Source organism: Scyliorhinus torazame, chromosome 10, assembly GCF_047496885.1.
Source record: "Scyliorhinus torazame isolate Kashiwa2021f chromosome 10, sScyTor2.1, whole genome shotgun sequence".
Taxonomy (NCBI): Eukaryota; Metazoa; Chordata; class Chondrichthyes; order Carcharhiniformes; family Scyliorhinidae; genus Scyliorhinus; species Scyliorhinus torazame.
In genome coordinates, this window is record NC_092716.1 from 49,145,541 (window position 1) to 49,173,534 (window position 27,994).

General features: G+C 47.1%; 1 protein-coding gene across 5 annotated transcripts in view; it reads right to left on the reverse strand.

Moving 5' to 3' along the window:
* Positions 1 to 27,994, reverse strand: part of banp (BTG3 associated nuclear protein) — a 314,498-nt gene that overhangs the window by 168,492 nt on the left and 118,012 nt on the right. For all 5 annotated transcript variants that reach the window (XM_072518077.1, XM_072518074.1, XM_072518076.1 and 2 more), the window contains 2 exons: positions 14,349 to 14,471; positions 2,132 to 2,307 (listed from right to left, as the gene is read on the reverse strand). In XM_072518077.1, coding sequence (XP_072374178.1) covers positions 2,132 to 2,307; positions 14,349 to 14,471 — 299 coding nt within the window. The remainder of the gene's footprint in view (positions 1 to 2,131; positions 2,308 to 14,348; positions 14,472 to 27,994) is intronic.

Sequence of the window (27,994 nt, forward strand, 5' to 3'; positions counted from 1 at the left end):
AATTACAGGAGCCTCCGAAAAAGAACATATGGAGAATTTCGCCGAAGTTCTTGAGCGGTTTGAACAGGCCGGCATCTGTCTCCAAAGGGTGAAATGCGTTTTTCGTGCCCCGGCGGTCTCTTACTTGGGTTATGGGGTGAAGAGCTGGGGCCTCCACCTGGTGGAGTACAAGGTGTGGGCAATCCGACAGGCCCCCATCCCTCGTGACCCAACGGAGCTCTGCTCCTTTCTTGGATTGGTTAACTACTACGGAAAATGTATACCCAGAATGGCCACGTTGCTCAACCCACTCTACCAGCTCTTAAAGGGCAGCGATGGTACTGGGGCCCCTCGCGCCAGAAGGACTTCCAGGAGGTCAAGCGACGCCTATCATCAAACAAACTACTGACACACTTCGACCAGTCGAAGTCGGTGCTCCTCACACTAACGCCGAGGCAGAATCCACATCTCCCACACAAATCTTTGAGCCATGCATTCATCTCTCTAATCTTATTTGCTCCATGCCAATTTTCACACGGCTCAGGTAACAATCCAGAGATTATTACCTTTGAAATTCTACTTCTTAGTTTGGTGCCTAGCTCCTCATACTGCCTGTATAGAAGCTCTTTCCTTGTCTTGCCTATGCCATTGGTACTTACATTGAACATACCTGGACCCCCACCAACCCCCCCACCTCGAGAATTCTTTGCTGCAGAGAGCAACGTCAATCTCTCTCACTATACTGCACCCTACTACTACTACATTCCTTTCTGCTCCCCCCACTTGAAGGACTTTGTGTATCATGGTGCTAAGCCAGTCTGCTCACCCACCCTGCAGACCTCGCTTTTATCCACACACGTTGCAAGCACCTCAAACCTGGTAGACAATTGCAAAGTCTGTGTCTCCTCCACTCCCATACACTAAGTCCTTTTACATGTCTCAGCCAAGGTCACATCCTCCTGTCCCTCACCTTGGGTTACTTGGGTTATGGGGTGAAGAGCTGGGGCCTCCACCTGGTGGAGTACAAGGTGTGGGCAATCCGACAGGCCCCCATCCCTCGTGACCCAACGGAGCTCTGCTCCTTTCTTGGATTGGTTAACTACTACGGAAAATGTATACCCAGAATGGCCACGTTGCTCAACCCACTCTACCAGCTCTTAAAGGGCAGCGATGGTACTAAACCAAAACAAACAAGTCTATTCTATGAGGTGTGATCATCTGGAACAAAGTGTCCAGGTATTTCTAGGTGGAGTCGGGTGCCAATCCTGATCCGAATCTGCATGTTCAGATGCTCACTGTAATTTGATTTATTTCCTGAAAAAGCACATCGAGTTTCAAAAATAAACAAATCCTTTGATGGAAACAGACAGAAGGGTGCATGGGAGAGCTAGGAAGGATAAAACAGGATGCAAATAAGTAGGTTTTTGGCCTCACAGTACCCATCCTTCAGGGAACAAATAGGAACAATAGAGAGTGGAAAGAGAGTTACGGTTAAATTGAGTAACAGCACAGCAAAGGAGAAGGGAGCAGACAAGATTAAGCGCTTTTACCAAGTAGAAAAGTTGGGGAGTGGTGAAACGAAGGAGGTTGGAGGAGAATGAATCAGCAGTGGGAAATAAAAACATAGGGGACCCACCGGGAGAAAAAATCGTCAGGAAGAGGGCCTCCAGCTCCAACCCTATTTGCAGCCTGCAACTGCTAATATCTCCTTTCTCACCACACCACAGACAACTTCCAAAATGGAAGGGAAGAAGAAAATAAAGAAAGATGCAAAAGAGAAAAAGAGCCAACACAAAGACATCAGACATGTTAGAACGTGACTGCTGAAAATTCACAGACCTGCAACATTAATTCTGTTTCTCTCACAAATGCTGCCATACCTGTAGAATATTTCCAGGTTTTGTTTTTATTTTAGAAAGTGACCATATCTTGAAATTTACTGTGCTCACTGCTACAGGAGAGCCAACAGTTTTTTGGGGGATCTTCCACATGCACTGAGAAACCTTTCCAACAAACTGTTAACAACTCATGGCACGGAAAACCAGCATTTCTACTCATTAAATAGCTAATTTTACAGGTCACAAACTATTTATACAAACTGTTACTTTCAACAGTGATTTTTCTTCCAAAGTTTAGACATCATAATGCCTACCTTCAGAGTTCAATGTAATGAGCGTAACATTTGGTGCCAGGTTCTGACCACCTGACTGACCACTATTCGAAATGGTGTCACTTGTTTCAGATCCACTTTCAACATCTTCAGTATGGCTATCTTCATGGCCAGGAACCTTGACAATTATTGTGTTCTGTCTCCTCCCTGGCAGAGAACTTTGTTGTCCCAAAATAGGAAAAAATACACAAAGTAATAAAGCAACTTGTTAGACTACATATTACTGACAACAAAAGAATGAAAATGATGTTTTGGGCATTATGGTTAATCATATAATCAAGTTTGTAATTTATTTTCAGCATTCTAAGATAGTTTATTATTTGTCAGTAGGGAAGTGCAGTAAAACTATATTTTGAGAAAGTATATTTTTTTAAATCTGCTACTTGGCAGATGTATTTATTTTTCAATTCCATGAAAACATGCAATATTAATTCTGTCCTCACACCAGAGATCACAGTAGGCACACATGTTATTATGAAGAGAAAATCAATTAAATGCATTTAAACTAGCTCAACTTCCATTTAATACATAAGAGAAAGGTGAAAAAAATATTATGCTATGAATGTTTCAAATTAAGAACACCTGAAGTTGTGTGTTATGAGATCCATGTCGTAAGTCAAATACTGAGCATAAATCATGCTCTTTGACTTTGAACTCTACTTAGCCTGCACACATTTTACTTTCTACACTTTCTTTCTCATAAAACACTTTTGTGAAGACAGCATTTTATAATAATAGAAAATAATCAGACGGTTACATTTAAATACAGCGGGAGGGATTCTCGGTCGGCTGATGCCGGAATCAGGAAATGCGATTGGGTGGAGAATCGCCTGTGCCTCAACTGCGATGCCAGTGGCATATCGTTAGCGGGCCTGGCCCAGTACTCTCCGGGTCCTCCGCAAATCTCTGCCTCCGATGGGCCAAATTCCCGACGGCGAGGTTCACTTGTGCTTTTAAAAATCGTAAAACCGGAGCCGTGCCTGATGAGGGAGGGCAGAGATTAGAGGTAGGAAACTGAGAGGTATAACTGAGCTCCAGAGAACGGGCTGAGTGACCACGGTGACCCCCTATTGGACTGGGGCGATGCCCAGGCATGGACCACCATTACTGTGGTCTGCAAACCACCCAACGTGCTGCGCACCTCACTGACCACCCACTTTGGCTCCTGATTCTGCAGAGTGGAGCTGGCAATCCAACCCAGAATCCACCCTCCACCGTAACCCCCAACACTCAACCGGCCGCCACCAACCGGTGGGGCATCATGCGGCCCACCCAGGGCAACGCCCACTGTAGCCCCTATGGGGACACCGAGTGGGGGCCTCAGAGCGTAACTCTGGTAAGGGCAGCGCCAGCCGACAGTACCTCTGGCAGTAGGAACAGGCGTCAGTGCCAGAGTCCCCACGGTGCGAAGCACCGACAGGGCCAGGGGTCAAAGCCCATAGTGGCAACTGAGGCCACCATGTAACCCATTGGACCTGGTTGCGCATGGGATTCGCACCATGCGAACACGTTGGCCTTTCACCACCTGCAGACAATGGATATTGGAATTCAACCAGCATTCATGGCTTTCCTCCCAGTCGCCGAAGCCTTGGGTGATGCCATGCGACTGTACGAGCTGGCGCTGCTCGACGAGGAGGAAGCTGCAGCAGAGTGTGCCCCAGACGAACAGGAGGTAGCCGCCGAGGATGGAGAGCCGGCCGCTCAACAGGCCGAGGTGGAGGAGGAGGTGCAAAGGAGGTATTGCATGAGACCTTGTGTGTACCGGCACTGCCTGTCATTCGAGGACCGACCGGACCAGGCATGACGTCGAATACTCTGGCTGAGCAGGGAGACAGTGCAAAATATCTGCCAGATCATGGCACACCTGTCACCACGGGGGAATGTGGGAGGACACCCCCTCCCAGTGACTGACAAGGCGATGGTTGCCCTGACCATTTACGCCACGGGGTCATCCAGGTGCCAAGTGGGGGCCTATCCGGGATCTCACAGAGCTCGATGCACAGATGCAACCGTACCATCATGGAGGCCCTATATGCCCAGTTGGCACAATGCATCTATTTCAATGTGTACCGAGCCTACCAGGATGCCAGGCAGCTGGGTTAGTCTCCGTCGACAGGATGCCCCGGGTCCAGGTCCAGTGGGTGATCAATGGGATGCACGTCCCCCTACGAGCACCTGCAGATGACAGGCTGCTTCACACAAACCGAAAGGATTTCCACTCGATGAACATGCAGTTGATATGAGACCATCAGATGCGTGTCATGCACGTCTGCGCCCGATACCCAAGCAGTGTGCACGAATCCTTCATCCTGGCACTCGACAATTCCTGACCCCCCACCCCACACCCGGCTCCTGGATGCGGGGGTTATCCACTGCAGTGGTGGCTGATGATGCCTATCCAGGGGCCAGAAACCGACTGACAGACCTCTTACAACATATCCCATGCCGTGACCAGGGGTGCGATTGAACGTTGCTTAGACCTCCTGAAGATGCGGTTTAGGTACCTGGACCCCTCTGGATGATGCTGAGAGGGTTGCCCACATCATGGCGGCCTGCTGCGTCCTCCACAATATCGCACAGCAGAGGGGCGACGTGCTGGAAAAGGATGAATGCATGCTTGGGAGTGCGAGGATCGACAGGACATGTGGCTTCGCTGGCACGGGAGACTGCACTGTGTGTGTGCCAGGGCCAACACACACGGAATGCTCTGATCGCCTCCAGGTTCAATGCGGGCCCTAGTTTGGCAGTGAAATCCGATCTGGTCCATGGAGTGGAGGATGATGACAACTCACTCTGCAATGAGCTCTGGTGCTCCGCATCATATGACAACGTCGGACTCCTATCCACGGTAGTACTTTCCACCATCCACCTGGGTGATCCTTACATGTGAGCTGGCCAATCCAATAAAGTGTTCCATCGGATCCCTAGGGTGACGGAGGTGGGATACGGTTTGTGGGGAGCACCCATAACATCTGCACATTTCCCCCCCACCCCCTCTCTAGCCAACCCTCCCTGATGCCTCTGCCTCTGTAGCAGGGTCCTCTTAACCCTTGGAACCTTACCCGCCCATAGAAAGTCCAAAATAATTGTGTCCAGGTTCCGAAAGAAGGTCTTTGGTATAAAGATGGGGAGTGTCTGGAAAATGAACAGGAACCTCGGCAGAATGTTCAACTTCACCACTTGGATCTCTTCTCCAAAGTCGATTGCAGCATGTCCCACCTCTGGAGATCCTACCTAGCCTCCTCCACCAGCTTTATTAAATTCCATTTGTGAACATCGCCCATTCCCTCACTACCTGAATCCCCAGGTATCTGAACCTGTCTCCAGCCACCTTAAATGACATCCCCCCTAAATTGGCTCATCGACCCAACTCGTTCACCGGGTATACTTTGCTTTTCCCTACATTTAATTTATACCCTAAGAACGCCCCAAACCTCCCCTTGATCCTCTCCAGCGGGTCTGAAACATACAACAGTAAATCTTCCACGTAGAGCGATCTTCACGTCTGTATTTAACAGTGATATGGGCCTATACAACCCACATTCCAATGGGTCCTTCCCCTTTTTTGGTATTAACGTGATTGTTGCCTGCAGCATTGTCTCCGGCAGCTCCCCCTTCCCCAACACTTGGTTAAACGCCCCCAAGAGATGTGGTGCCAGGTCCTCGCAAACGCCTTATAAAATTCCGTCGGATAGCCAAAGATGTGCAGGTTAGGTGGATTGGCCGTGATAAATTGCCCTTCGTGTCCAAAATTGCCCTTAGTGTTGGGTGGGGTTGCTGGGTTGTGGGGATAGGGTGGAGATGTTGACCTTGGGTAGGGTGCTCTTTCCAAGAGCCGGTGCAGACTCGATGGGCCGGGTGGCCTCCTTCTGCACTGTAAATTCTATGATAATCTATGATTAATCTCGGACAAAGGTTCGGCACAACAGCGTGGGCCGAAGGGCCTGTTCTGTGCTGTATTTTTCTATGTTCTATGCTTTGTCTATAGCCATCGGGCCCTGGAGCCTTCCCCGACTTCATACCCTTATACTATCCTCCTTCAGCCCCAGGGGCTCCTCATGCACCTGCCTCTTCTCTGCCTCCAGTTGTGGAAACTCCAGTTCATCTAAGAACCATCCCATGTCCCCTTCTTCATCCCCCCCCCCGGGTCCGCCCTGTACAGCTCCTTATAATAATCCCTAAATGTCTCATTTATCTTCCCTGGCTCCCACACCACATCCCCTGCCCCAGTCCGTATCTTCAATTTTCCCTGGATGCGGCCTGCCTCTGTAGCTGATGCACGAGCATTAGACTCCCTGCATTAGTACTGCACCCCTCTTGCCCTCCGCAGCTGTCCTACTGCCCTGCCCATTGCCAAACTATCAAATTGCCCATGTAATTTTTTCCTCCTCGCCAATCCCTCCGTGGTGGGCACCCTAGAGTACTCCCTATCTACCACCACTATCTCGTTCATTAGCTGTTCATATTCATCGCTCCTTTTCCTATCCCGTATGTGCTTTGAACGAGATAATCTCCCCTCGGACCATCGCTTTTAGCTTATGAAAAGATGGCCGCCAACACCTGCCCGTTTTGATTCAATTCTACATAATCTTAAGTCACAGCCGGCATTTTGTCACAAAACCTTCTATCTGCCAACAACCCCGAATCGAGCCTCCACCCGGCCTCTGCTCTTGTCCCGATCAGAGTCGAATCGGCAGCGAATAGGGCGCATGGTCCGAGATTACTATGTAACGCGTACTCTGCATCCTCTACCCCAAACAAAATCTCCCGGCTCACCACAAAGAAGTCAATTCTGGAATGCAGCCTGTAAACATGCGATAAGAAGGAATACTTCCTTCCCCCTGGGTTCCTGATGCGCCACGGGTCCACCATATCCATCTTTTCCATAAACCCTTTGCCATTCATATCCCATCCATTGACCTGGGGTTCAACCTATCCACCCTCGGCTCCAGGACACAATTAAAACCTCCTCCCATTATAAACTGGTGCGGTGCCAAGTCCGGGATTGCTGCCAGCGACCCTCTTAAAAACCTACATCATCCAATTTGGTGCCTACACATTCACCAACATCACCAGCGTTCCTTCTAATACCCCACTCATGATCACATATCTCCCACCTGGATCCTTCACGCTCATAAACCCCACTTTTTTACTTAGCAAAAATGCCACACTCCGTGACTTTGAATCAAACCCCTCGTGGAAAAACTGACGGACCCACCCCTTCCTTAGCTTAACCTGGTCCTTCACACACAGGTGCGTCTCATGCAGAAAGACCACCTCCGCTTTCAAGCTCCTGAGGTGTGCAAAAAACCAAGATCTTTTAACCGTTCCATTGAGCCCTCGCACATTCCATGTTTTCAGCTTTACCGGGAGCTTACGCCTCTATTCCTTTCTGCCGTCCACCATCCTCCCCTTCTGGCTTTACCCCCGTCAATTTTACCCTATACCTGGCCCATTCAAAATGGCCCCTTTCTCCGCCCCTGACCATGTTTCTTCTCCCACCTCGCCTCGTCGCATTTCCCTTCCGTTCCCTATTAAGAGGTGGGATTCACTGCACGTAATGTGGGCAGGGAGGGTTCCAAGTGGTGAAAATGAATATTCTGCGAAGGTTCTTGTTTATTTTTCAGGCTCTCTTGATCTTTATACAAGGTGCGGCGGTGGTGAGAAGGAGAAGGGGTAGAGTCTGGAGGGGATTCCCTAGCTTGCAGGGATAGGTCTGGAGGGGATTCCCTAGCTTGCAGGGATACACCCTGCTGGAGTGACTGCTGCTTCCGGATGTGGAAGTGGAGGGAAGAATTGGGGAAAAATACAAGTGGCTGGGGGAACAGGGAGGCGAGCGGGTGGTGAAGATCAAGGAGAAATGGGAAGCGGATTTTGGAGGGGAGATCAATTGGAGAGTATGGAGTGAGGCACTGTGTAGGGTAAACGGGACCTCCTCTTGTGCAAGGGTGCATATGACTCGGGTGAAAATGAGTGGGTTCTTTCAGGGGGTAGCAGATGAGTGTGAGTGGTGTGGCCGGGGGCCAGCGAATCACACGCAGATGTCTTGGGGTTATGGAAAACTGGGAAGATTAGCAAGGAAGTGGAGGAGGAGGTGAACCCGGTCCATTTGGTGGTGATATTTGGGGTTTCAGAGAAACCAGAGCTCATGGAGAGATGGAAGGCTGATGGCTTGGCCTTCGCCTCTGATTGCACAACGGCACATTTTACTGGAGCGGCGGTCGGCATCGCCACCAGGGTAGTGGCTTGGTTGAGTGCCCTGTTAGACGTCCTGCGGTTGGAGAAAGTAAAGTGTGAGTTAAGGGCTCTGGAGGGGTGTTTGAGAAAAGGCAGGGGATGTATGTGACCGTGTTTGAGGAGATGTTTGTCGAAGGGCGGGGGGGATTTGTTCAGGCTGTATTGTTGATTGCTGGGAAGTATGTTTCCCAGGGTGTTTATTTGCTGCAACCTGTTTTGATACATATCTGTCATAAAATAATTTTTTTTAAAAAGGTGGACAAACTTTTTATAGTCTTTTGGCACTTATAGGTATCTGTTAACTTGCACAGTTTGGATTCCATCTTGCTGCTAGTTGCTTGACTGGTCATGGCCATTTAAGGTGTTGAATTTGGGCTCCTAGGAGTCTAATAACAAACTCCCACAGATTCACTTCTCTCACATTCTCAACATAATGATTACTCAATAATCCCACATGTGCATGAATAAGCACTGGTTTTCATTTGTGTGGGGCCTGGGCAGGTATCATGTAAGCCATCATGTGCAGCCCATTTTCTGACATCTGAAAATGATGTCTGTGCAGAGTCTTTGCTTCTCCTGCTGCTGCTGCCCGGATGTGAGATTGGATTGATGCCCCCATGTACTGAAAGGGAATTAAATACACTATGCGAGTGGCAAGCGACACTTACAGATGCAGTTTCAGGGTTGGAAGTGGAGCTCTACAGTGTCTTCTCAACAGAAAACCAGAGGGTTCCCCACACGTTTGGAGAAAGCTGTGGTCGGCTCATCCAATTGTTTCTGGCTCTCCTTGGTGGTTTGTTACTTTGAGCTAACATGCAGGCGAGGGTTGCAAGGAGACAACAGGCTGGTTAACCTTGATTTCAAGAGGAGTTGACAGCAGGATTCAAGAGGTGCGTGCAGTTGATTGAAGCCTTTGTCAGATCTCACATGGAGATTGATTTGGTTGATTTGTCTCCTCATCAAAGGTGGCAATAGACCTTGCATATAGGGTTTGCAATAAAAGTGTACCAGGTATTATTGAAGTATCATGGGGCAGCACGGTCACATGGCAGCACGGTAGCTTTGTGGCTTCACAGTGCCAGGGTCACAGTTTGATTCCCGGCTTGGGTCACTGGCTGTGCAGCGTCTGCACATTCTCCCCGTATCTGCGTGGGTTTCCTCCGGGTGCTCCGGTTTCCTCCCACAGTCCAAAAATGTGCACATTAGGTGGATTGGCCTTTCTAAATTGCCCTCAATGTCTAAATGGTTAGATGGTGTTACTGGGTCGGGTGGAGGTGTGGGCTTAATTAGAGTGCTCTTTCCAAGGGCTGGTGCAGACTCGATGGGCTGAAAAGTCTCCTCTGCACTGTAAATTCTATGATACTGGGGTATTAGTCCATAAGGTGAGAGAGAGTACAATGGGCCTGTGTGCTAAATCATGCCACGGGCTGAGATGCTATGCATTTGAAGCATCAGCAGCTGTAACAGGACTTTGCAGGGTCAACACAAGAAAGATATTTACCTTGGTTGATGTCTGCAGAATGATGGATCGCAGTCTCACACCAATACTAAAGCTATCAAGGGCTGAGACTTCTAGGAATTTCTGCAACTGGAGGTTCCTGAATGGTTGCTACTCAACAACCCATAGTGCAGCTGAGGCACTCTTGGAGAGTGGACACCAAAGTAATCTCAAACTTCTTTGGCACGATAAAGTTATCATGTAATACAGGTGCTGATCAAGGGTGGTGGGGGCAGGAATATGATCTCCCCTAATCAATCTAATCAATGAAAGAGCAATCTAGAGAGGCCAAATGACATTCTCATGCTTTCAACACACACAGCTGGTTCCCCCTGAAAGTGCTCTCTGCAAGATCTGTCCCCACCATTGGGAGGAATGATGGTGACATGGCTGTATGTCTGTCAGGGTAAGACTTGATGCTTCCAAATTGCTGTGCAAACTGACTTTGAGAGAGCATGAAAAAAATCAAATTTCTACTCATAGTTGACCGAGGTCTGTGGAGAATTAAGTGTTTTGCAGGTTCTAATGTGCACCATGCTCTGCATATCAGCATAGTTTGTCACATGCAGAGGATCCAACCTCCAGCAGGGCAGATATTAAGCACTGCAATTTAATTCAGCTATTTTAAATCAAAGTATATTAGAGCAAAGTATAATGGCTGTTACTAAAACAGAGTTAGGTCTACCAGACCATAAGACATAAGAGCAGAATTAGGCCACTCGGCCCATCAAGTCTGCTCCGCCATTCAATCATGGATGATATTTTCTCATCCCCATTCTCCTGCCTTTTCCCCATAACCCCTGATCCCCTTATTAATCAAGAACCTATCTGTCTCTGTCTTAAAGACACTCAGTGATTTGACCTCCACAGCCTTCTGCGGCAAAGAGTTCCACAGATTCACCACCCTCTGGCTGAAGAAATTCCTCCACATCTCTGTTTTAAAGGATCGTCCCTTTAGTCTGAGATGGTGTCCTCTGGTTCTAGTCTTTCCTAGAAGTGGAAACATCCTCTCCACGTCCACTCTATCCAGGCCTCGCAGTATCTTGTAAGTTTCAATAAGATCCCCTCTCATCCTTCTAAACTCCAATGAGTAAAGACCCAGAGTCCTCAAACGTTCCTCATACGACAAGTTCTTAATTCCAGGGATCATTCTTGTGAACCTCCTCTGGAACCTTTCCAAGGCCAGCACATCCTTCCTTAGATATGGGGCCTAAAACTGCTCACAATACTCCAAATGGGGTCTGACCAGAGGCTTACACAGCCTCAGAAGTACATCCCTGGTCGTATATTCTAGCCCTCTTGACATGAATGCTAACATTGCATTTACCTTCTTAACTGCCGACTGAACCTGCACATTAACCTTAAGAGAATCGTGAACAAGGACTCCCAAGTCCCTTTGTGCTTCTGATTTCCGAAGCATTTCCCCATTTAGAAAATAGTCTATGCCGAAATTCCACCTTCCAAAGTGCAAAACTCACATTTTTCCACATTGTATTTCATTTGCCACTTCATTGCCCACTCTCCTAGCTTGCCCAAGTCCTTCGGCAGCCCCCTTGCTTCCTCAATACTACCTGTCCCTCTACAGGTCTTTGTATCATCCATAAACTTAGCAACACTGCCTTCAGTACCTTCTTCCAGATCAATAATGTATATTGTGAAAAGTTGTGGTCCCAGTACAGGTGCCTGAGGCACACCACTAGTCACCGGCTGCCATCCTAAAAAAGACCCCTTTATCCTCACATTTGTGGACAGTCCCCAAGAAGGCCATAGCAGTGGTTACTCATTTCAAAATCGTGAAAAAAGTCAACGTCCCCAAGGACGATATGCAGTTGTCAATCTCAAATTTAATTTACAATGCCTTGAGACCTTTTTTAAAAATGTGTTATCCCATCTTTAAAGTTGAAAAACCAATGGCCAGAGTGGACAAGGCAAACCCTTAATCCATCTCATTGCTTGCTCCAAAAACCAATTCAAATTCAATCCAATTCATGGTCTCCACAAGAGAGGCATGCGTGATCCAAGCTGACAAGAAAAGGCATTGCACCTTAACTTGGTCTTGATCTGCACTGGATCTTGGCCAAAAGGCCGAGAAGCAGTGCCTTGAGACCTAACATCAGATTAAATTTCCACTATACCTCTAAGGTTAATGATTCCATGTTTAGCCAGCTACTCGTCCATCAGAAATGCACTACCAGCCAAACTACAATATTATTTGCCAACAACCATTATGCTGTGTACTTACACGATCCGTATCCATGACTAACGTTCAAAACACAGGGGGCGGGATTCTCCGTTGACTGACGCTGAAATCGCGAAACATGATTGGACGGAGAATAGGTTCCGATGTCAAAATCACGGCGGGCGCCGGTTTGACGCCAAATCGCAATTCTCCGTCACCTCGCCAGCGGCATCTTTGTGGTCCAGAATGCACCTATAGTAAACACTGTTTGCATATAATTTGTGGAGGTGGGCTGTGGGGTCGGGATGGACGGGCATAGAGCACCATTGCCGCATCTGAAAAGGCAGCCATGCAGCTGCGCACGCCGCTGACAGCCCACTGAGAACTTAGGACCACGGGTCATATAGGTCCCCCCCAGGCCATACACATGCGTGCCCCCCACCCCACTACCCCTCGGTGTCATCTAGCCCCAGCCGACCCATCAGCTGTGTGGGCGTGCTCCAGCGCAACCTGTGCCACCTTTTTGGCTGGGATGAGTGTGTGGGGATTGTAATGTGTATATGCGGCTGCAGCTTGTCAGCCTCCGGAGTGTCAATCATGGGCCACGCAAATCCTGCACCATTTTTCACTGGAATAGATTGTGTTCTAGGTGGCGCCGGTGCTAGCCCCTCCACAGTCACTGAATCGGTCTAGGTTGGGCGCCAATTTTGCTGTCGTGAAAGTCCACGAATTCTGCGCCGGCATCAATACTTGGTCTCAGGAACGGAGAATCCCGTCCAGATTGTTTGCTGATGGTTTAATTCTAATGATGGAAGAAGATAACACTTTGTGTGAAATTTCTGAATTTTCTTGTTCGATGATGACTCTGCAAAGTGCCATTGGACACTTTATATATGTGAGATACAAGGTCTTGAAGAAGGTTGCTTGGAGTTGTAACAATCATCCAGGATCAAATGGGGCCATATTCCACTATGAATGAAAAGAACATTCCAACCAAAATCTCAGAATTAGTAAGAATATTTAATTTTTTGCAATCAGCTCATGTGAACAGTTACCAAATTAGCCCTGATGGCATATCCTCAAACAAAAGTCAGGGAATGCAAGAAGATTGCCCAATTTTCAACACACTGGCTCCATGTGAATTTTTGGGTAGAGTCTCATCATCGTGTCAGAGCCAGGTTCCTGATGTAAAAGAACACCTGCAATAAATTCACCTATTCGGCGGCAGAAAATCCAGTGTCAGTGAATTCACTGAGAAACAGGAATGTAATATTAAAAAATATCTATAAGGAGCACTCAAAGGTAAAGAATCGGTGTTTCTCTGATGGAGCCAAAAGAACTTTTCCAACAGGAAGCCAAGAGTATTACAGCAACCCTCTTCAACAATAAGCACAAGATTACGGTATTGTTTTGCAGGCTGGGCATACTGCTACATTCATGAATAGACAACAGTCTACAGTTGTGGAAAGGGTCAAAGTTTATATGTGCTGTTTTTCATAGAATTTACAGTGCAGAAGGAGGCCATTCGGCCCATTGAGTCTGCACCGGCTCTTGGAAAGAGCACCCTACCCAAGGTCCACACCTCCACCCTATCCCCACAACCCAACAACCCCACCCAACACTAAGGGCAATTTTGGACACTAAGGGCAATTTATCATGGCCAATCCACCTAACCTGCACATCTTTGGATTGTGGGAGGAAACCGGAGCACCCGGAGGAAACCCACGCACACACGGGGAGGATGTGCAGACTCCGCTCAGACAGTGACCCAAGCCGGAATCGAACCTGGGACCCTGGAGCTTTGAAGCAATTGTGCTACCCACAATGCTACCGTGCTGCCCCTGTTGTATTGTAGAGTTCAGCCATTTTACCATACAAATCAAGAATGAAATTTATTTTAATTTAAATGTATTTTTAAGTTATTTTCTTTGCCCATCGCTATTCTTTTTGGCCCTGTAAGTCTAACCCTTCTGTTCAATCTCTCCCGTCTTTCACCCTATAACAGATGTCCCTTTTTGTCCTCGGCCTAACCACCCCTTACTCAACATCTCCAACTTTTCCCAGCTCTGATGAAAGGATATAGATGGAAAACATTAACTGTTTCTCTCTCCACAAATATTGTCTGTCGTGCTGGGTATTTCCAGCATTTTCTGTTCTTAACTTGCTAAAAACTATTTCGGGAGACAAATCCTTGAAGTGCGTAACTATGTGGGTCAGTAAATTATGGTTATTGCTAATTAACCGTGATACAAGAAAATGAAGTGGAATTTCTAAGTTTCACTCACTTGCTGAGAATATTGTCCATGGTATCTGTTCCTCTAGATGAAGATTCTTCCTGTCCAGCAACTTTGGAACCAATTGGGTTCTGACGATCACTATTTAATATTACAGTCGTCTGTGGTACAGTGCTGTAAGAAATAATGTCAGGTGAAAAAAAATACTTTGAACACAGTCATACATAAAACAAGGTCATAACTAAATATTATATTTAACAAGTAAATACAAGTTTAATTCCATATATAAACAGATCAACATTTTGAGAAATATGGCTGCTCATTAAAACATAAAATTGAGTTTCTGAACTGCTTCTATACTAATATGTTTTCACATTTCTCTCCCCTCTAAACTTCTGCAACTATGATAGAAACATAGAAAATAGAAGCAGGAGTAGGACATTCAAACCTGCTCCGCCATTCATTATGATCATGGCAAATCACAGAATAATAGTGCAGCAGAGGCCCTTCAGCCCATCGAGTTTGCACTGACGCATGAAAGACACATGACCTGCCAACCTAATTCTATTTGCCAGAACTCGGCCCGTAGCCTTGTATATTATGATGTGCCAAACGCTCATCAAGGTACGTTTTAAAGGATGTGAGGCAACCCGGCACTACCACCCTCCCTGGCAGTGAATTCCAGACCATCACTACCCTCTGGGTAAAAATGTTTTCCCTCAAATCCCCTCAAAACCTCCTGTCCCTCACCTTGAACTGGTGTCCTCTCGTGACTGACCCTTCAACTAAGGGAAACAGCTGCTCCCTGTCCACGCCTCTCGATCAGGTCGCCCCTCAGTCTTCTCTATTCCAACGAAAATAACCCAAGCCTATCAAACCCCTCTTCATAACTTAAATATTCCATCTCAGGTACTATCCTGGTGAATCGTCTCTGCACCCCTTCCAGTACAATCACATCCTTCCTATAATGTGGCGATCAGAATTGTACAGTACTCCAGCTGTGGCCTCATCAAAGCACTATACAACTCCCACATGACCTCCCTGCCTTTGTAATCTCGGCCTTGATTGATAAAGGAAATTTTTTCACAAGCCTTTGCACCACCCTATTAACCTGCCCTTCTGCCTTCAGAGATCTATGGACAAACATTCTAAGGTCCCTTTATTCCTCAGAACTTCCAGTGTCAGGCTATTCATCGAATGCTTCCTTGTCAAATTACTCCTTCCAATATGTGCCATCTCACACTATTCAATTAAATTCCATCTGTCACTTTTCTGCCAATTTGACCATCCCGTCTATATCTCCCTGTAATCCAAGACACTCAACCTCACCGTTAACCACCTGGCCAATCTTTGTGTCATTTGCAAACTTACTTATCCAACCCTCCACATAGTCATCCATGCAGTTTATATAAATGACAAACAATAGGAGACCCAGCACAGATCCCTTTGGTACGTCACTGGACACGGACTTCCAGTCATTAAAGCAGCCATCTGTCATCACCCTGTCTTCTACAGATAAGCCAATTTTAAATCCACTTTATCAAGTTACCCTGTACCCTATGTGCATTTGCCTGCTTTATAAGTCTTTCATGTGGTACCTTGTCAAAGTCTTTGCTGTAAACCACATAAACTACGCTACTCAGGGCGGTACTGTGGCACAGTGGTTAGCACTGCTACCTCACAGTTCGATCCCGGGTCACTATCCATGTGGAATTTGCATATTCTCCCCGTGTCTGCGTAGGTCACATCCCCACAACCGAAAAAGATGTGCCACGCTAAATTGCCCATTGATTGGGGGAAAAAAATAATTGAGTACTTTAAATTTATTTTTTAAAAACTGCACTACCCTCATCTACACACCTAGTCACATGCTCCAAAAATTCAATCAAATTTGTTCGGCATGACCTCCCTCTGTCAAGGCCATGCTGATTATTCCTGGTCAAACCTTGCCTCTCCAACTGGAAATAAATTCTCTCCTTCAGAATTTTCTCCAATAGTTTCCCTACCACTGACATGAGGCTCACTGGTCTGTAGTTCCCTGGCTTATCTCTACAACCTCTCTTAAATAGTGGCCCACATTGGCTGTTTTACAATCCTCTGGCACCACCCCATGGCCACAGAGGAATTCAAAATTTGGGTCAGAGCCCCTGCAATCTCCTCCCTCACCTCGCACAGCATCTTGGGATACATTTTATCTAGGCCTGGAGTTTTGTCCACTATTAGGTCATGGGAGTGTCCCTTTAAGAAATGTTTTTGTCTTATCACATGGCTTCAGTGATGCCATTGTATGGGTGGAACTGGGCTGTGGCTCTGAATTTTTACTTCTGCTTTGTTTTTGGACTGTTTTGAACTGCACAGGATGAAAGAAGTGTCTTTCTCTATCTTCATTTTAAAAGCTGTTTCCAGAGGGCTTGGTAACTTAAAAGAAATAATTGCTTTCTGGAAGGAATTCAAATCTGTTGTTGAAAAGGGGAACAGAGTATCAATAACAAGTCTTATATGGTGAGAATGCATTGTGCTGGGCCACACCTTTGAACAGTTTCTGCTTTTACTTGGATTTTGTTATTGAATTGGAACAGTTAAGGGGGGATTCATTAAGGGTTATACATAGATTACTGTACCTGTGTGAGGTCTTTGTGTTTGTCATTGATAAAAATTCTTGCTGTATGTGTTTATACAAATGTTAACTAAATTCTTAGAATAAAGTTTGTTTTTTTGATTAAAAGCGCCTAAGATGTCTGTTGAATAACACCTGAAAGGCAGGCTCTTCTGCTTATCCCAGCCAAAATCAATAAACAGTTATATTTCAAGTGAACTCCATAATCTACTTTGGAGTTTTTGGAACCCTGGCCCATAACAATTAAGCCTGCCTATACCTCTAATACCTCGTCCCTCCCGGTGACAATTTGCTCAAGAACCTCACAGTCTCTCTCCCAGAGTTTCATATCTACCTCCTCATCCTCTTGGTGAAGACAGATATGAATTATTCATTCAACACTTTACCAATGTCCTCTAGCTCCACCCACTGATTTCTCCCTTGGTCCCTGATAAGCTCTACTCTTTCCCTGGTTATCCTCTTCCGATTGATATACTTATAGAATATTTTGTGATGGTCCCTACTTTTACCAGCCAGAGCTTTCTCCTATCCCCTCTTTGCCCTCCTAATTGCTTTCTTACACTCCATCCTGCACTTTGTGTACTCCACTAATGCCTCCACTGATTTGCTCCTCTTGTTCTTCATAGATTATCATAGATTATCATAGAATTTACAGTGCAGAAGGAGGCCATTCGGCCCATCGAGTCTGCACCGGCTCTTGGAAAGAGCACCCTACCCAAGGTCAACACCTCCACCCTATCCCCATAACCCAGTAACCCCACCCAACACTAAGGGCAATTTTGGACACTAAGGGCAATTTATCATGTCCAATCCACCTAACCTGCACATCTTTGGACTGTGGGAGGAAACCGGAGCACCCGGAGGAAACCCACGCACACACGGGGAGGATGTGCAGACTCCGCTCAGACAGTGACCCAAGCCGGAATCGAACCTGGGACCCTGGAGCTGTGAAGCAATTGTGCTATCCACAATGCTACCGTGCTGCCCCTCAATGTTCTTGCTAAAAGCCTCTTTTCCTTCTCATCGTATCCTGAATGTCTGGTTTTCTGGGCTTGTTACTCCATCCTATTACCCTCGAGGGAACATGTTGGGCCTGTACCCTCCCCATTTCCTTTTGGAAGCCCCCCCCTGCTCTTCCGTGGATTTTCCCATTCGTAACTCTTTCCAGTCTACCCAGGCCAGATCCTGCCTTATTTTACTAAAATCTACTCTCCCCCAAACCAAAACATTTTTTTGCAACTTGTCTATTTCTGCCATCAAAACTTAAACTATACCACGTTGTGGGCGCGATCACCAAAATGCACCCCCACCAGCACAAACATCTGTCCAGCTTCATTCCCTAGAATTAGGTCCTGCACTGCATCAATCCCTTGTTGGACACTCTACATACTGAGCTAAAGGGTTCTCCTGAATACATTTTAAGAACTCCACTCCATCTAAGCCCTTAACATGATGACTATCCAAATTAATGTTGGGAAAGTTGAAATCACCTAATATAATTATCCTGTTATTATTTTTACACACATCTGTGAATTGTGCACATATTTGCACCTCAATTTCTCTCTGACTATCTTGGATGTCTACAATAAACACCTAGCAATGTGGCTGTTGCTTTTTTATTCCTAAGGGCTATCCATAAAGCTTTGTTTGATGCCTCCTCCAAGATATCATCTCTTCTTACTACGGTAACTGACTTCTTAATTAATTTTTTTCCCCAATTAAGGGGCAATTTAGTTTGGCCAATCCACCTGCCCTTCACATCTTTGTGTTGCGGGGGTGAGACCTACGCAGACACGGGGAGAATGTGCAAACTCGGGGCCGGGATTGAACCTGGGTCCTCAGCATCGTGAGGCAGCAGTGCGAATCACTGCGCTCCCATGCTGCCCTTTCAATCCTCATACTTAACTAATCCATTTTACCTGTAATACTCCTGGCATTAAAGTAGAGGACATCCAGCTGGGTCTTATTCCCTTGAAACTCACTACCACGGTATTCTCTCTGGCTTGATTGCTTTTCTGTGTTATGCTGTGTTCCTTTTCTGCTAACAGTCTGCATCCCCTCTCCCTGCCGGGATCATCCAACTCTAAAACCGGTTCCCACTTTCCCCCCCATATCTTTTGATCCCTTTTGCTCCAAGAGCTATCTATATCAAACTCCTTGTTAACACACAATGTTTTGGCCACAACTGCTTTCTGTGATAGAGAATTCCATAGGCTCACCACTCTTTGGGTCAAACAATTTCCCCATATCTCAGTCCTAAATGGTTTACCCCATATCCTTAAGACTATGGCCCATGGTTCTGGACGGTCCCACCATCTGGAACAACCTTCCTGCATCTATCCTGTCTAATCCTGTTAGAACGTTCTAGGTTTCTGTGAGATTCTACCCGCTCCCCCTCATTCTTCTAAACACCAGCGAATATAATCGATACTAGCTCAGTCTATCCTCATACGCCAGCCCGCCATCCCAGGAATCAGTCTGGTAAACCTTTGTTGCACTCCCTTGTTGCACGGTAGCACAGTGGCTAGCACTGTGGCTTCACAGCGCCAGGGTTCCAGGTTCGATTTGTCGCTGGGTCAGTCTGTGCGGAATCTGCACTTTCTCCCAGTGTCTGCGTGGGTTTCCTTCAGGTCCTCCGGTTTACTCCCACAGTTCAAAGACGTGCAGGTTAGGTCGATTGGCCATGCTAAATTGCCCTTAGGTGTCCAAAAAAAAGGTTAGGAGGGTGATAGTAATCGACTATTTCCTGATAGATCTGATAGGTAAAAGGCTATTTAGTGTAAATATTAAGCCCCAGTTTTAAAACCCATGTTAAAATGAGGATTTCAGCACTCATAACCTCAGGTCATGACAAAACACATAGCTTCAACAGAGACACAAAAAGCCTGACACATGCATAAACTAATTATAGATTAAAACAACATTTTCACTATGCAAGATGAAAAAGCTATTGTTCTAATAAACATATTTTCAAAGACAGTTTGACATTAAGAAATGAGCTGTACCAGTAATCAGATCAAGGACGAAGTAGGCACCATAGCAACATGAAGGCACCATTGTTCAAAATGTGGATAAAGCAAAGTCAGCAGAAAACCAGTAGAAACCAGTCTTGATAATAGCACAGAATCGCATTCCATAACATACACAAATATTTAAACATGAAACATTCAGAACTTATGTTGCACATTAAGGATTGACAGCTAACCATCGAATTAAATGTATTTGATTCTAGCCCAAACCAATTAGGACGACATAGAGGTGTAGATAGATGGCTCAAGACTGATAGGATTTCCTTTAAACATGATGGTCCATATGGCCATCTTTATTCCGGGATAATCCTATACTTTGACCTAACTATTCGCTATCTCTATTTTTCATATTTTCACTTTTCCACTCTAACTCTTGGAAGTAAATGCAAGCTGTTTTGCCGTCAGCAAGAAACCATTTCTGTATTATTTTGAAAGTTAAATTGTGTACAAGTTACTTCTCTTCAAGTACTTTTGCTGGCCGGACCTTTTTGAGAATAGATTTACGTTTCTCCTAATTGTAATCAAATAGAGGCAATAAAGATTCTTTTTTAAAAAAAATGTTTATTAAGAATGTTTCAACAAAACTTTCAACCATACAAACCACCCCCCCCCCCCCCCCGCCGTAACAAAAAGAAAATAAAAGTTGCATAGCAAGACATAAACATATCAAATCAACATAATACAGAACATTGTACATTGGATTCCTCCCGCACATGTCAACTTTCCTGAACATTTTTGTATTTTCTTGCTCAAGTGCCCCCAAGAAAACCCCCCTTCCCCATCCACCCTTCTCCCCCCCCCCCGAAAGAGATGTCCCCCCCCCCCCCCCCCCCCCCCCCGGGTTGCTGCTGACCGAACTGTATCTAACGCTCCGCGAGATAGTCTAGGAACGGTTGCCACCGCCTGGAGAACCCCTGCACAGACCCTCTCAAGGCAAACTTTATCCTCTCCAGCTTAATGAACACTGCCATGTCATTTATCCAGGCTTCCACACTGGGGGGCTTCACGTCCTTCCACATGAGCAAGATCCTCCGCCGGGCTACCAGGGACGCAAAGGCCAGAATGCCGGCCTCTTTCGCCTCCTGCACTCCCGGCTCGTCCGCCACTCTAAATAGTGCTAGCCCCCAACTTGACTTGACCTGGACTTTCACCACCTTAGATATAGTTCTCGCAACACCCCTCCAGTGCCGGGCACGACCAGAACATATGGGCATGGTTCGCCGGGCTTCCTGAGCACCTCCCACATCTATCCTCCACCCCAAAGAACCTACTCAGCCTCGCCCCCGTCATATGCGCTCTGTGAATAACCTTAAACTGTATCAGGCTAAGCCTGGCACACGAGGAAGAAGAATTAACCCTACTCAGGGCATCAGCCCACAGACCCTCTTCAATCTCCTCCCCCAGCACCTCCTCCCATTTACCCATCACCTCCTGTACCAAAGCCTCCCCCTCTTCTTTCATCTCCTGGTATATCGCCGACACCTTGCCCTCTCCGACCCATACGCCTGAAATCACCCTGTCTGGCAATAAAGATTCTTGTTGCATACAAGAAGTTTAACTCAAATTTCTACTGAGTTTTAGTGTCGCAAGACCTTACTAATTCCGCATGGTAGATCTCATCAATCTGGTGTAGTTCGGCAAAAGGGGAAGAGCGCTGAGATGGCGATCGGGTGAAATTGGACGAAATCGGAGAGGATTGGAAAGAATCGGAATGAGTCGGAGACGATCGGGGGAATCGGAGGACATTGGAAGACCAAACAATGTATCGCTAACGGAAGCCCAGAAAGACAGAAGATCCAAAGAAAAACGGCTAGACTGGGGTAAGAAACATCTTTTTCACCCATTAAAAGTCTTAAAGCCGCATCAAGCAGTGCTTCGACCCCTCAGAAAGGACCTTTTTTACAGACTATGTTATTCAATCGGGCGCCGGTCGTAGAAACTAAAATAAAACGGGACTGAATAGTGAATAGTCGCGGTAGTGTACAAAGATTGCACATAAACATAATTGACGACCAAAAAATTGGGTGTAAGGCTGAGTTTATGGTGGGCATGGCTCCTAATATAGATTCAGGACCTTCAAATGGTAGAGAACTACTTCCCACAACGTCGAAGGGAGGCTGCGCTGTACCGGATGTCTCTGTTAACGATATATTGGGTGGTCTTAGATCTTTGATTTGTAGACAATTTGGACTGTCTGAAGTAGCCACAAAAATTGAATCAAAATATGATATCCCCAAAGGGCAGAGGTCCCTTGATAACATCAAGATGGCATGGGGAAAATCCACATGCTTAAAAATAGAAGAAAACGTGTGAAATAGTCTTTTGTAATAAATGGCACAGCTCCGCAGACAGCAAGAGATAATCACAAAAACTAAAAGCGATCATGACCTTAAGTCCACTAAAGACCAACTAGCCGCAGTTGTTGAAGAATTACGAGATGCAAAATCTAAACTTGAACAATGTGATCAGATTAAAACATTATTGGAAAACAAAACCTTTAAAGTTTAACAACAATCATTTCAAATTGGAGAATTACAAAGTAAAAATAATGAATCAGAGTCCAAATACCAACAGTTACAACAGTAACTGATGAAATCAAAAGTCAAAATTGTCAGTTAGTCGAGGAAAGATGTGTTTTGGAAGGTGAAATGAACAATTTAAAAAGACACTGCAAAATCTTGACAATCTTGCAGCTCATAATTTGAATCAAAGCACAAACGAGAATGTTAGTTCTGAAGCTAGAGAAAGTACTCTGAGCAACATAGTTCCAACTCCAGTTTCACCTCAAAATCCAATCTCACAGCCAATTCCAGTTCATCAAATAACTCCAATTCCTCAAACAATACCAATTCAACAAACAGCTCCAGTTGCACAAACAACTCCAGTTCCACAGCCAAGATCAAGTGTTAGTAATAAATCAAAACCTAATTTTCATCTGCCAATAGACTCAGATGAAGAAAGTGATGAAATAAGCATTCCGAGAATGCAATATAGAAAAGTAATTCGATTAGTCCCTTTACGACGCAAACGGGTTAAAATTGGAAGTAAAGAAATAAAAGAAAACAAATTGACAACCACTAAAACTGTATTTGGCCATCATTGGGTACATGAGGTCGCAGACCTTGAAAAAATTGACAGGTGGTCTAAAGATCTTCAACACCCAAAAATGGGTGGTTTGACCTAGTGGGAACAAATTCACAGATTGCAATCCATTTATCATCTCCACCCATTAGATGGTGTACAAACTCTGTCTATTATGGTAGGCACCCGTGACAGTGTAACTCTTGGAGAAGAAGTAGAAGTTGCCCTTGGAGATGATTTGCAAAATTTAGAAGCTGGTTGGCTAGCAGTCAAACATTGGCGATTAAAATTTCACCCTCCTAGAACCGATTGGTCTAAAATTACATCTTGCATTCAGAAACATACGGAAGAGACTTCCGGGTGCGGCGATGACCAGCTGAGTCGCACGTTTCGGCAGCTCCCTGTGAAACGGACTTTTGGGCTCTTGATAGGAGCCCCAACGGCAATTTTAACGGCTGAAAACACCGTGCGGTAAACCAGAAGGGTGTTCCCCCTGGACACGGATGGAAAAAGGAGAGGAAAGTGGCCGGATTGCAGCGGATCCTTTGGAACAACGGCAAGGAAGGCAAGCAGAAACCAAGATGGCGTCGGAAGGTGGCAGTTTCATATGGGGCCCTGAACAACAAGAGTTTTTGAAACGCTGCGTGGAGGAGATAAAAAAGGAAATGAAGAAAGAGTTGTTGGCCCCGATACTACAGGCGATTGAAGGGCTGAAAGAGGAACAAAAGACCCAGGAGCAGGAGCTTCGGGTCGTGAAGGCGAAAGCAGCAGAGAATGAAAACGACATACAGGGCCTGGTGGTGAAGTCGGAGATACAGGAGGCACACCAGAAACGATCTGTGGAGAGGTTGGAGGCACTGGAAAATAACGCAAGGAGGAACAACTTGAGGATTCTTGGCCTTCCTGAAGGTGTGGAGGGGGCGGACGTCGGGGCATATGTGAGCACGATGCTGCACTCGTTAATGGGAGTGGAGGCCCCGACGGGTCCGTTGGAGGTGGAGGGAGCATACCGAGTTATGGTGCGAGGACCGAGAGCAGGAGAAGCTCCCAGAGCCATAGTGGTGAGATTTCTCCGTTTTAAGGATAGAGAAATGGTCCTTAGATGGGCGAAGAAAACTCGGTGTAGTAAATGGGAGAACGCGGTGATCCGCGTCTATCAAGATTGGAGTGCGGAGGTGGCGAGAAGGAGGGCGAGCTTTAATCGGGCCAAAGCGGTACTTCACAAAAAAAAGATAAAGTTTGGAATGCTGCAACCGGCAAGACTGTGGGTCACATATCAAGGGAGGCACCACTACTTTGAGACGGCGGATGAAGCGTGGACTTTTATTGTAGAAGAAAAATTGGAATGATTGGACTACGAAAATGAACGTTTGGACAAAGTGGTGGGACGAGTGGGGGGGGGGGTGAAGAGGGATTGTATGATTAATCCTGCGGTATGGTAACTTTTCTTTCTCCCACAGGTGGTGATGGGGGGAGGTGGGGAGGGAGAGGAGATGGGGCGTTGGCCATGGGAGGCGGGGCCGAGGGAGAGGCGCGGGCTTGGTTCCCGCGCTATGATAATTATGGCGGGAATAGAGAAGCAGGAAGGAGGGGGCGCCGCACGGGGCGAGCCGTGATCACGGGGGGAAGCCGAGGTCAGCCAGAGTTTGCTGACTTCTGGGAGCAACATGGGGGGAGTAATTACGCTAGCGGGGGGTCTAGCGGGGGGGGGGGGGGGAGGGGGGAATTACTGGGTTGCTGCTGCTGGGGAATGGGGGGAGTGGGTGCGGGAAAGGATGGGCGGGGGGGCACCGTCTGGGAGAAATACAGCCGCGTGGGAACTGGGCGAGAAGCTGGAAAAAGATGATGGCTAACCGGCAAGGGGGGGGGGGGGTGGGAAGCCCCCCAACTCGGCTGATCACGTGGAACGTGAGGGGGCTTAACGGGCCGATAAAGAGGGCACGAGTACTCGCACACCTTAAGAAACTTAAAGCAGATGTGGTCATGTTACAGGAAACGCACCTGAAACTGATAGATCAGGTTAGGTTGCGCAAAGGATGGGTAGGGCAGGTGTTCCATTCGGGGCTGGATGCGAAAAACAGGGGGGTGGCTATATTAGTGGGGAAGCGGGTAATGTTCGAGGCAAAGACTATAGTGGCGGATAACGGGGGCAGATACGTGATGGTGAGTGGCAAATTACAGGGAGAGATGGTGGTGTTGGTAAACGTGTATGCCCCGAATTGGGACGATGCCAATTTTATGAGGCGAATGCTAGGACGCATCCCAGACCTAGAGACCGGAAAGCTGATAATGGGGGGAGACTTTAACACGGTGTTGGAACCAAGGCTGGATAGGTCGAAGTCCAGGACTGGTAGGAGGCCGGCAGCAGCCAAGGTGCTTAAGGATTTTATGGAGCAGATGGGAGGGGTGGACCCGTGGAGATTCAGTAGACCTAGGAGTAAGGAGTTCTCGTTTTTCTCCTATGTCCATAAAGTCTATTCACGCATAGACTTTTTTGTGTTGGGTAGGGCATTGATCCCGAGGGTGAGGGGAACGGAATATACGGCTATAGCCATTTCGGATCATGCCCCACACTGGGTAGACTTGGAGATAGGGGAGGAAACAAGAGGGCGTCCACCCTGGAGAATGGATATGGGACTAATGGCGGATGAGGGGGTGTGCTTAAGGGTGAGGGGATGCATTGAAAAGTACTTGGAACTCAATGACAATGGGGAGGTTCAGGTGGGAGTGGTCTGGGAGGCGTTGAAGGCGGTGGTTAGGGGGGAGCTGATATCAATAAGGACACATAAAGGGAAGCAGGAGAGTAAGGAACGGGAGCGGTTGTTGCAAGAACTTTTGAGGGTGGACAGACAGTATGCGGAAGCACCGGAGGAGGGACTGTATAGGGAAAGGCAAAGGCTGCATGTGGAATTTGACTTGCTGACCACAGGCACTGCAGAGGCACAATGGAGGAAGGCGCAGGGTGTACAGTATGAATATGGAGAGAAGGCGAGCAGATTGCTGGCACACCAATTGAGGAAAAGGGGAGCAGCGAGGGAAATAGGGGGGGTGAGAGACGAAGATGGAGAGACGGAGCGGGGAGCGGAGAGAGTGAATGAAGTGTTTAAGACATTTTATAAAAAATTGTATGAAGCTCAACCCCCGGATGGGAGGGAGAGAATGATGGAGTTTTTGGATCGGCTGGAAATTCCCAAGGTGGAAGAGCAGGAAAGGATGGGACTGGGAGTACAGATCACGGTAGAAGAAGTGGTGAAAGGAACTAGGAACATGCAGACGGGAAAGGCCCCGGGACCGGACGGATTCCCAGTTGAATTTTACAGAAAATATTTGGACTTGCTCGCCCCGCTACTGACGAGGACCTTCAACGAGGCAAAGGAAAGGGGACAACTGCCCCCGACTATGTCAGAAGCAACGATATCGCTTCTTTTAAAGAAGGAAAAGGATCCGCTACAATGCGGGTCCTACAGACCAATCTCCCTCCTCAATGTAGATGCCAAGGTCTTGGCCAAGGTAATGGCAATGAGAATAGAGGAATGTGTCCCGGGGGTGGTTCATGAGGACCAAACTGGGTTTGTGAAGGGGAGACAGCTGAACACGAACATACGGAGGTTGTTAGGGGTAATGATGATGGCCCCACCAGAGGGTGAAACGGAGATAGTAGTGGCGATGGATGCCGAGAAAGCATTTGATAGAGTGGAGTGGGATTATCTGTGGGAGGTGTTGAGGAGATTTGGGTTCGGAGAGGGGTATGTTAGATGGGTGCAGCTGTTGTATAGGGCCCCAGTGGCGAGTGTGGTCACGAATGGACGGGGATCGGCATATTTTCGGCTCCATAGAGGGACAAGGCAGGGATGTCCTCTGTCCCCATTACTGTTTGCACTGGCGATTGAGCCACTGGCGATAGCGCTGAGAGGTTCCAAGGGATGGAGGGGAATACTTAGGGGAGGAGAAGAACACCGGGTATCTTTATATGCGGATGATCTGCTACTATATGTGGCGGATCCAGCGGAGGGGATGCCAGAAATAATGCGGATACTTGGGGAGTTTGGGGATTTTTCAGGGTATAAATTGAATATGGGAAAGAGTGAGCTGTTTGTGGTGCATCCAGGGGAGCAGAGTAGAGAAATAGAAGACCTACCGTTGAGGAAGGTAACAAGAGACTTTCGTTACCTGGGGATCCAGATAGCTAAGAATTGGGGCACATTGCACAGGCTAAATTTGACGCGGTTGGTGGAACAGATGGAGGAAGATTTCAAGAGATGGGACATGGTAGCATTGTCAATGGCAGGGAGGGTGCAGGCAGTTAAGATGGTGGTCCTCCTGAGATTCCTTTTTGTGTTTCAGTGTCTCCCGGTGGTGATCACGAAGGCTTTTTTCAAAAGGATAGAAAAGAGTATTATGGGTTTTGTTTGGGCCGGGAAGACTCCGAGAGTGAGGAAGGGATTCTTACAGCGTAGTAGGGATAGGGGGGGGGCTGGCACTACCGAGCCTAAGTGAGTATTATTGGGCCGCTAATATTTCAATGGTGAGTAAGTGGATGGGAGAGGAGGAAGGAGCGGCGTGGAAGAGATTAGAGAGGGCGTCCTGTAGGGGGACCAGCCTGCAGGCTATGGTGACAGCCCCATTGCCGTTCTCACCAAGGAACTATACCACGAGTCCGGTGGTGGTAGCTACACTGAAGATTTGGGGACAGTGGAGACGACATAGGGGAAAGACCGGAGCACTGGGGGGGTCCCCGATAAGAAACAACCATAGGTTTGCCCCAGGGGGAATGGATGGGGGATATGGAATGTGGCAAAGAGCAGGTATAACGCAATTGAAAGATCTATTTGTGGATGGGAAGTTTGAGAGTCTGGGAGCGCTGACCGAGAAATATGGGTTGCCCCAAGGGAATGCATACAGGTACATGCAATTGAGGGCTTTTGCGAGGCAGCAGGTGAGGGAATTCCCGCAGCTCCCGACACAAGAGG